Source organism: Mytilus edulis, chromosome 3, assembly GCF_963676685.1.
Source record: "Mytilus edulis chromosome 3, xbMytEdul2.2, whole genome shotgun sequence".
NCBI classification, from domain to species: domain Eukaryota; kingdom Metazoa; phylum Mollusca; class Bivalvia; order Mytilida; family Mytilidae; genus Mytilus; species Mytilus edulis.
This window is the reverse complement of record NC_092346.1, coordinates 94326808-94337178: the sequence shown is the minus strand read 5'-3', so window position 1 is coordinate 94337178 and position 10371 is coordinate 94326808. Positions and strand designations below refer to the sequence as shown.

The 10371-nt window shown below is 30.6% G+C and overlaps 1 protein-coding gene across 1 annotated transcript in view; it reads right to left on the bottom strand.

Moving 5' to 3' along the window:
- Positions 1-4031: 4031 nt before the first annotated feature.
- LOC139517812 (mu-type opioid receptor-like) overlaps positions 4032-10371 on the bottom strand; it is a 35677-nt gene continuing 29337 nt past the window's right edge. The window contains exon 2 of the mRNA XM_071309257.1: positions 4032-5725. Within this exon, the coding sequence (XP_071165358.1) occupies positions 4607-5704 (1098 nt within the window). The 5' untranslated portion in view covers positions 5705-5725 and the 3' untranslated portion in view covers positions 4032-4606. The remainder of the gene's footprint in view (positions 5726-10371) is intronic.

Sequence of the window (10371 nt, the reverse complement as noted above, 5' to 3'; positions counted from 1 at the left end):
ATTCCCGAATATATATTAAAAAAAAAGAAGATGTGGTATGATTGCCAATGAGACAACTTCCACAAGAGACCAAAATGACACAGACATTAACAATTATAGGTCACCGTACGGCCTTCAACAACGAGCAAAACCCATACCGCATAGTCAGCTTTCAACGGCCCCGATAAGACAACGTAAAACAATTCTAACGAGAAAACTAACGGCCTTATTAATATAAAAACAAAATTAACGAAAAACAAATATGTAACACATAAACAAACGACAACTACTGAATTACAGGCTCCTGACTTGGGACAGGCACATATGACTTGTTTACTCCGTGTTAATTTACATTGATAGAAGACATGGCTCCGTATTTGTTTATCCAAGATTCATGTATTCAGTTATGATGTTTTATTTGCAATTCTGGTCGGATATTGTTTTATGTCTTGTAGTTGTACTTTTTGTTTTGCACTTCAGTGTTTCTGGTGGACAGCGGTATACTACTGTTGTCTTTATTCCTCATCTAATATCATGTGTTCCCAATAATATGTCATCGTGTTGCAGTTGAGAGTTGTGGATTACTCTTTACATTTGTTTATGGTGTCAATCACATACATTTACAATCTTTGTTTTTGATTGGGATTTGTAAACAATGAGGTATATCACCTGTTTGTATTGTGAACGGGTACAATTACGGGTACGGTCACTGGACTAGTATATATTTGTTTAGGGGCCAGCTGAAGGACGCCTCCGGGTGCGGGAATTTCTCGCTACATTGAAGACCTGTTGGTGACCCTCTGTTGTTGTTTTTTAATTGGTCGGGTTGTTGCCTCTTTGACACATTCCCAATTTCCATTCTCAATTTTACAATAGCTGCACATGCAGATTAGAACTTATCGAGTCGACATTAATTGATTAAACCCAGGTGAAATTTTAATAATGTTTAAATAGTTCTATTTCAATAAATGATATCACAAAACAATATATACTACTTCGTTACTTTTATTTTAATTTGGTGTTGTAATACTTTTCCCCATGTGTACATATATATTGTATCCTTATATATGCATGTACCTTACATATTTAACAAACAATTCTATACAAATGCCTGTACCAAGTCAGGAATATGACAGTTGTGTTATACATTCGTTTGGTGTATTTTAGAACTTGATTTTGCCATTTGATAAGGGACTTGCCGTTTTGAATTTTCCTCGGAGTTAAGTATTATTGTGATTTAAATTTTTCTATGAGGAATATATTGTCACTCGATATGAAAATCATGGGTTAATTTTCATTTAAATGCAGTGAGTTACGCCAAAATAACACTGTGCGATTAATTAACCTATCAATCTCCGGTGAAATATCAGTTACACATAAGTTTTCTACTACCACAAAGACGTCCCTTACACTCATGTTAAGGTGGTCCGGGTGTCTTTTCTATCTTGGATTTTGAAGTAGTAGATAAATATTGTTCTAGATCTTTAACGAATTCTGCAAATTTTGAGAGTAATATGTTAACATAGAAAATTGTGTGTTTTGTCATATTTACAGCTGTACGTTTTAAACATCACAATATTTTTGTCTGATTCAATTTTTTTCAAGTTTGCCAAATAAATGGAGATAGCTCAGATATAGTTACAATAGAAAGTGTTGTGCATTAACATATTTGAACATGTAGCAAATAAAACAAGTCCGATGACACCATTTTTTTTTTTCTTTTTCTTATCCGAATGCATGTTATAAGAGCCATTTGCTCACCTTTTATCTTAAAATGTTATGGTATAGTTTTCTTTTTATCTCATAAAATTTTGTACAACCTGTAGCATAAAAAAAGTCCGGTGACCCATAATTTATTGAAAAAAGCATGATAAAATCTTTCTTTTTACAAATAATGATAAAATTCTATGGATTTTAATTAAGATGCTCCAGCCACCTTAAAAAAAAGCAACAGATAAGAAATCATCGAGTGAATACGAAAGAAGATAAGTAAATGTATCTATTGAAGAGGATAGCCTTAACAAACGGCCGGTTTCAGGGCCATCATATTTTTTACAAAAATGGTCTACTTCTGTTGCATATACTATGTTTTCTAAGACCAGAGTAATTTTCTCACGAAGATGTGTTTATTTTGACAATCTGTTGTGTTAGTAAAACTTGTGCTGTTTTTAAGTATTTTATATGGCTTGATTTGCCCTTCTATTGTTAGTTCTGTATACTACATTCTAAGTGTGGTCTTTTATGAAGCAATGTATATTTCAAACCATAAAAAAGAATGATGAATATAGCATCTAAGGGTATCCATCGTTTCTATGGACCATAATTGTATATTATAGTTTCTACATTGATTTGAAATTAATTCAAGACTACATGTTCATTCATTGTATGTGTACAATGTATTGAATGAACCTGTTAGATTTTGATAGAAAGATACATTTAGATAGATAAATTAAAAAATAAAATAAAATAAGAAAAAGTGATATGATTGCTAATAAGACAACTAACCACTAGAGAACAAACGACAAAGATTATAAACAACTAAATGTGCCTCAAGAATGAGCATATCTCATAGCCATACCGTATACATGTAGTACATGTAAGCTAAGCTATTGAAGACCTTTTTTTATGATATCTATTCAATTCCAAAATATCTTATAAAATGTTCATGTCTTATACAATATGTAAGATATCATGCATTATTTGGTATATGTCTTAATTAATTTGAAGTGAAATATCTTATATTTTTTATAGGATATTTAATTAACGATATACCAGATATCTGTAGAAGAAACATTTAAACCAAAATTCGATATCTTCAATAATATATCAGAAAGATAACGTATTCCTGCAGATGTACCTATAGAGACATTAGCTCTCAAATTCAAGATCACCAATTTGACTTCATTTTTTTATATTTTTTTCATAGTATTCTTAAACGCAAATTCACATCATATAAGTCCAAAAGAATCTATAATTGACAATGCATGGACTTGTTTTAATATATCAGCATGTCGTTAGTATTTTATACTTACCTAGACACCATCGGATTTCAAATTGTTTTAAAAGACTACAGATAGTTTTTCGACCTGATATAAACCTATAAAATTATATATATATATATATAAAACAAGAGAAAGAGAAGCACTCGGAGTTGTGTAATTACGATTTGCCCAACTCTGTTTGATTACATACCATTAGATACATATAGCTGATATGCGGTATGAGCTTTGCTCATTGTTGAAGGCCGTACGGTGACCTGTAGTTGTTAATTTCTGTGTCATTTTGATCACTTGTAGAGAGTTGTCTCATTGGCAATCATACCACATATTATTTTCTTATGTTTGAAAGAGTAAACCATTATCATACCTAGCTATAAAAGATTTTGTTTGTGCCGGATCGGTCAAAGAAATTTTATTTTCTGTTACATCCTTATTTCACTTTTCATTGTTAATAACTGAACATACTTAGAGCATGCGTACCCAATTTTCAGTGAAAGACCACATTAAGGTTACATAAATACGGGTTCAACTGAGGTTGCAAAGTTCCCATTACCAACGATTTTCAATCTTAATTTGACACATTGAACCGAAGCGACTACTCATAGCGGAAATGTATTCCGATTTTATAATTTATTTGAAACGAAAAAAATCAAATCTAAATAAATTGTTTTTCTTATTAATAATAGAACGTGATATTTTGAATAGTTTATCCAATATATTTACAGTACTTAATATAAATATTTAATTAACTGTATCATAAGATATCTTGAAAATGAAATAAATATAAAACCGATTTACATAAAATCAAAAGACAAAAGCAACGTCCTGGTTAAAGCTAAAACAAAACAATTTACAATATAACGTACATTTAATCTTGTTTCAGAACAATTTACGACAAAATCAATTGCAAACTTTTAAAACTGTGTAGCAAACTAATTAATGTGGAATATATTTTGTAAAAAGTCGAGATTGTGGAGATTTAAAAACCGATACACTGATTTACTGGTGCAAAATAAAGATCTTTTCGTCTTGGATATAACTTTTAAAGAGACGAACATGTTACTTTGTTTTATCTAGTAATCTAGTAATCTAGTAATCTAGTAATGAAAGAATTGATAACAATATATGTGTCTTTATTACTCTAATCCATAACTACATATACTTTATATAAGGTCAACGAAATATCTGAGGAATTTTATGATAGTCAAAAACGTGAGAAACGTGTAAAATAGATTTGACAAGCTTACTGAGTCTACGTCAATTATTGAAGGCATGACTAATGTTAGCTTTCATTTCTTGAAAATGGACATAGTGTATTGATTCTTGAACAATCTTTATGTAATGCTCTTAGTTGTAAGACATTTCCGTTGAACACCAGCAGAGATTTTGATATAAACATGATTATCCACTTATCATTTAAATTAATGTTGATTCCGTCAGTTTACATGTACTTGTAATTCAGTGTAAAGCAATTAAATTATTTCCTAGACATTATGTTCGTCTTTATGTTTCTCGACTACGCAACGCTTACTTTTTAATGTAGAATAAAAACATATGTTGTTTACTTTTAAAGTATTTAGACGTATTTACATATGAGTTGTGTATTATTTATAGGTGATTAGTGTTGTTTAGACATGAGTTTCACTTCTCACATTGTTTGCCTGACATAGCAAAGTATTTGATTCTTCTCTATCAGCATTTAACACTGAAGGGGTGGTTTGTGACGACTGTTCTTTTTTACTACTAAACCTTGAGCAAAACTTGTTCTTAAAATCACTTCTGAATCTATCACCGAACGTAAGATATATCACAATGTTAACGGCAAAGCTAAGGTAATAAATTGTCTCAAATATGTATTTCAACGATACCACCAATGGATCTATCTCTTCCAGCGCGACAAAGCTTGAAATTGCAAGATGTGTTCGAACAACGTGACTTGGTAAACTGAGCAAAATGAATGCAAGTGACACAGAAAACAAGAGTTTTGTTACTTTACTTTGCGGGGTGCTCTGTCTTCTGTCTTTCTGTTGAGATTTTCCAGTAAGGCGAGCTTGTTGTCTTCGAAGAAGTTCTAATAAATTGTACGTAATTGGTATCATTAGAACTATTGTTATCAATGTTGGCAGTACAAGCGTTACGACGGTGTCAATATAATACAAGTACTGTAATATGTAATTAAACTCCTGGATCGGCAAACACAGTGACATACCAGAGGGAGCTATCTTGACAGTGAAAGTCCATAAAGTGAAATTGTAAATTATAAATGAAATTAGTGTGAACAGTACAATTATAATCTTTGCCTTCCTTGTTGTGCAATATGTATTAACTTGAAACGGCATACAAATCCGAATGTAGTTTTCAAACGTTACTATCACGATAAACCACACAGATAAAAACGCACAGACATATGATAAGAATATAATAGACTGGCATAATCCGGGAGCTTTAAATGCATTCACTTGCATATCACCTAACCAAATAAAAAACAATGATATCAAAAAGCCTGTATCCGAGAGCGAACGTACCCCTAGATAGAGGCTGCATGATGTTTTCCTCTGTGATTTACTGAGAAAGATGGCTGCTGATAAAAAGTTCCCGATAAATCCTGACAGACATATGACAGGCTTTGAATACTTCTGTATATCTCTTTCTAGGTTCACTGTTCCGTAATAGTTGAGATATTCTGTTGTACTATTTTGATAGATTTCCGTCGCATTCACATGCATGTCTGAAGTTTTTCTTATCTCCTGTAAATAAAAAGAATGTTATATTAATTTAAAGGGAAACACATTTAGTATATCAAATTCACAAATAATACATGATGGTCTTGGTGTATAGATTCTGCGTACTGAAGTTGTTTATAATCTGAAAAACGTGTTATAATGTCTGTTATTTTGTCTTTGTTCTATTATAAATTTTACTTTTACTGTTTGGTCTGTTTTCTGTGATATCCATTTGACGTGGCTCGGTACTTAGACATCCCGTCAATGTGATTGTTTTGTCTTTCATTTTTGCTGGACAGGTGTGTTTAGTTTGTGCGACTTGTGTTTTTTTTTTATATTGACGTGACTCCGCACTTTCAAAGATAGTGGTATTAACCCTATATATATTCATCAAAATTCTAAAGAACCTCTGGATAGTTTTATATCTCGGTCTGTTTCTGAATTTCTTTTCTAATATAACTTTTGATTTAAAACCCTGTATACCACCATTCCCCATTATATGTTTTTGGAAAATACTTTGAACGACAAAATTATTTTATATTTCTTCCTATGTGACGTTTACATTTTCTGACGTCAAACACTTGAAGCAATGAATGTGGTTATTAAATATGAAAGATACTTTTCTTGCTTTTTTGTTAAATATTTGTTTGTTTTGTGATTGCGACACATAGATGACCTGCTGTACCCATATTTTGACTATTGTATCTACTCTGTCTGTTTTGGTCAAGCATCGTTGTGAATATAATCGAATTTGATGCGACTGTGAGAGGTTTAGCGCTATAAAACAATGTTCAATCCACCATTTTCTACATTTGAAAATGCCTGTTCCAAGTCAGGAATATGACAGTTTTTGTCCATTCGGGTGATGTGTTTTATCACTTGAAGGTATAAGGTGGGTTTTTTTTACTGACAAAAATAGCCCAGAATTTGGTTATTTTTGTTTAATTTACGTTATTACATGTATTGTGGTTTTCGCTTTAAATGCTAAACCGAGAGAAATTAAACTAAAATGACTTAAATATTAAAAGTTGGATGGCATTTTTACTGAACTACTTCATTCACGCAAAACACATACATATATTAAATTATGTTCATTGTTTATAATATCTGTATTTTATTTTATATAAGTGTTACGATGATTCATAAAAATAAACTTATACAATAAAGTTTTTGTTCATTGGCATGGTCCCTCAGTTTCACTTTTTCTGGCAATTTGACAAATGATATTCGATGCATCATTTCAGAGATAAAGTAATAAAATAACACAATTGTTGTAAATAAATGCATATCAAGGGAGGAATTAAATGTGAGTGGTCTTATTATATGAAATTCATTTTGGATTAATAATGTGCTATATATTTCATTTTATGTCACCATATTGCGAAACAAAACAACAATAAAACATGAACAATTATCGTATATTTACTAATTAAAAGTTGATAATTTAATTCTTCTTGTTGCTTTGGGATTCGAACAGTGATACCTGCGAAAAATTATGTTTTATTTTAATTAGTAGGGTGGATAAAAAAAAATTATAGGTTTTATATATAACAGATGAAAAAAAAAACACAAATAGATAGTCTCATTGAAAGACACATCGTATGATAAAGCCCCTGGGAAGTGTTTTTGAAAGTATCCTAAGATATGTCAAGATGTATATTGAGACGAAAGCTTATAACTACGCATCTTATGTCGTAGAAATGTCTAAGTCATATTAAGATATATTCGAAAACCAGGCCCATAACTTAGAACAGTTACAGGTAACAGTTTTAATTATTTTTTTCATATCACACATTTCCCCCTTTTTTCATCAGGATTAGTGGACTAACCTAATACAGAAAACAACAAAACTCATACACAAACCATTTAACTACTTTAATAAATACCAAAAATTTAAACACCAACACTAAGAATAAACAATAAAAAATGATACCTTATATATATATGTAACCAAAGATACCACTTGGTTATCAATGGATACATTGAGCATGTACCTTTATGCATATATTACATATGTATTTATAAATTAAAGGTGTTATTCAAACCTATTGTGTAAATTAATATCGGTATTTAAACGTTCGTTGTTTCACCAGGAAAACGTTATGTAGGAGGAATAAAAGAACAAGAATTTTTAGAACTTCCGTCAAACTACGCCATAATAGACTTCCAAATGTGAAATTTTTGTGAACCTCTAATAATGAATGGAAAACAATATCTGTAAGTTATGTTACAGTTACGTGACATGTGAACATATCATAGAGAGCGTTTAATCCATTTCAGAACTAAAGGCTTTTAATCAATGAAACAAGAAAAGACTCAGGATGTACGAAATTATACACACAATACGCTACATAAATCTCTCAGAGTTTGCAACTGTAAACAACGTCTTTTAACACGCCAATAGAAGTAATCATTACATTTAATTGTCAAACTTTACATTTAATAATAAATATATATTAAGTTTCAACACAAAGAACAAATCAGCTGACAAATCACTTATAATAGCGTATCTGTCAACTTTTCAAAAACTATAACAATGTAATATAATGTATTATAATACAAACATTGAATCTGATGCATTGAATGCCAAGTCTAATGATGCAAATTAATGTCGATGCACTTTAGTTCCTAACAACGGCATTTACCAATAATAAAAACAAACTACTGCACAAATGCTGATGACAGCTGATGACGCTCTATTTGTTTTAATTACTTTAGGATAATGTTGTCTTAGGACATCGAACTTCAAAGTTTAAAATATATTTATAGTTGCAATCTCTAGAGAATCAGTAACTGAAGATTTATTATCTACTTGCAATCTCTTGAGAATCAGTAATTGAAGATTTATTTTAGAACATGTAATTACATTGCTTCTAGTCAAAGAAATGCATACCTTCATCATAATACATGCTTAATTAATCGTCAGCTAACCTCTATAGTTTGGCTTACACTACGACGGAAGATGCTAGTGAGTATGGATGTTGGTGTGAGTGTTTTTTAGTTTTTAGTCTGTCCTTCTTTGTTTTGTTGCGGTCTTCATTGTTAAGATTGGTGGCTTATGTTCAATACATAATTCCTACGAGCTTACTTTTTCAATACTACAATCGGTTTCATTCTTTTATGCGACTTAAATGAAGTAAACGAAATTTCTATGAAAGTATAAAAACCCTACAAGGCATTTCTGAAAATTTCTATCAAATTCAAAGATGCCTATTTACTTTCGTACGAAAGATTTAGTAATTAACTCTGCTTCAAATAGCACTAATTTGCCAGAAAATTAATTGGTTTCTCCCCTACAGAGTTATTTATAATACATTAATTGTACTTTAATGTTCCTCAGTTATATAATCGGTTTTCTCATTGAAATTTATGGACTCTTAATGGAAACGGTGCTTGTCGAGCTACATTATCTGATGATTTACGTTTATTCAGATGATAAGTAAAGGAAAATTGCTGTAAAAAAGAGTATTGAAAGAAAAGGCAATGTGGAGAATTATGAAACATATTTATTATATAGAAATAAAAAGTATTATAGGAACGGCCATCACATCCACTCATTTCTATGTCTGTCTTCAAATTATTTGATTGATACTAATCAGGTTATAAAATTACATGGATTCTACAACTGTAAAGAGCGAGGTACTGTATCACTCTACACGACACTGTCGGGAGTTATTTTCTATATAATAATTGTTTGTTTATATCAAGTCTCTCTCAAAATCTACTCGGGACAAACATCATGCAATAACTCTATATTATTACATCGGTATGTGATAAGGATGATATTCAATGTTTGCTTTAGATGAGGAATGTCTCTTGTGTCTTCATTACTATAGCATAAACATAAAGAAATAGGTTTGTGTGACTAAAAATGTCATTTTACATGTGGTTGACACAATTAGATATGCACACAAGAGTCTTTTACCTACCTGAATACATCTACATGTATGTATATGGTTTATTGTAGCAAAATATATTTTTGATTCCAGATTCAAATGTAAATGTAAAAATAACAATGTCTGAACGAGAGGTTATTTTTGCGACATTTGCATTGTGCAAGAACGAACAAGCCTTACAAACATGGTAAACAGTTTGATAATAGTAATACTGATATCTGACAGACAATGTTGTATTACGAATATGAAAAGGATGATATTTGAAAAATGCATATACAATGTGTACATGTTTTATATTAAACACTATTTGGCTTCATGTGATTGTAGAAGAACAGGTACGCCAGTACCCTGGTGGAATTAGTTATTCAACATAACATCTTCGTTAATGTGTTTTAATTTCATAATTGCATTTATATTTGTTTATAAACTTGAATCAGTAATCCAAATCCAGAATCATCTGTATGGACGAATGTTTTTCTTAAGGGAAATCTATCAGTCATGATAAACTATTGTAACCTTTTCAGCAGACAATATTTTTCTACATAATTTATTTATAATCAAATAAAATAGAATAATAACGTGAAGGTCAGCGCAACGAAGTCGAATTAAAATAGAAATATCATTTTCATTTCCAATTATTGTCAACTTTATATTATCTACGGAATACATCTATCGTATTTTGTTTTTTATTCGTTGTTTTAATCATTCTTATGTTTGAAATTATTTTCATCAAATCATTGCTTACTTTTTGACCAAAAAGATGAACAAATAGGA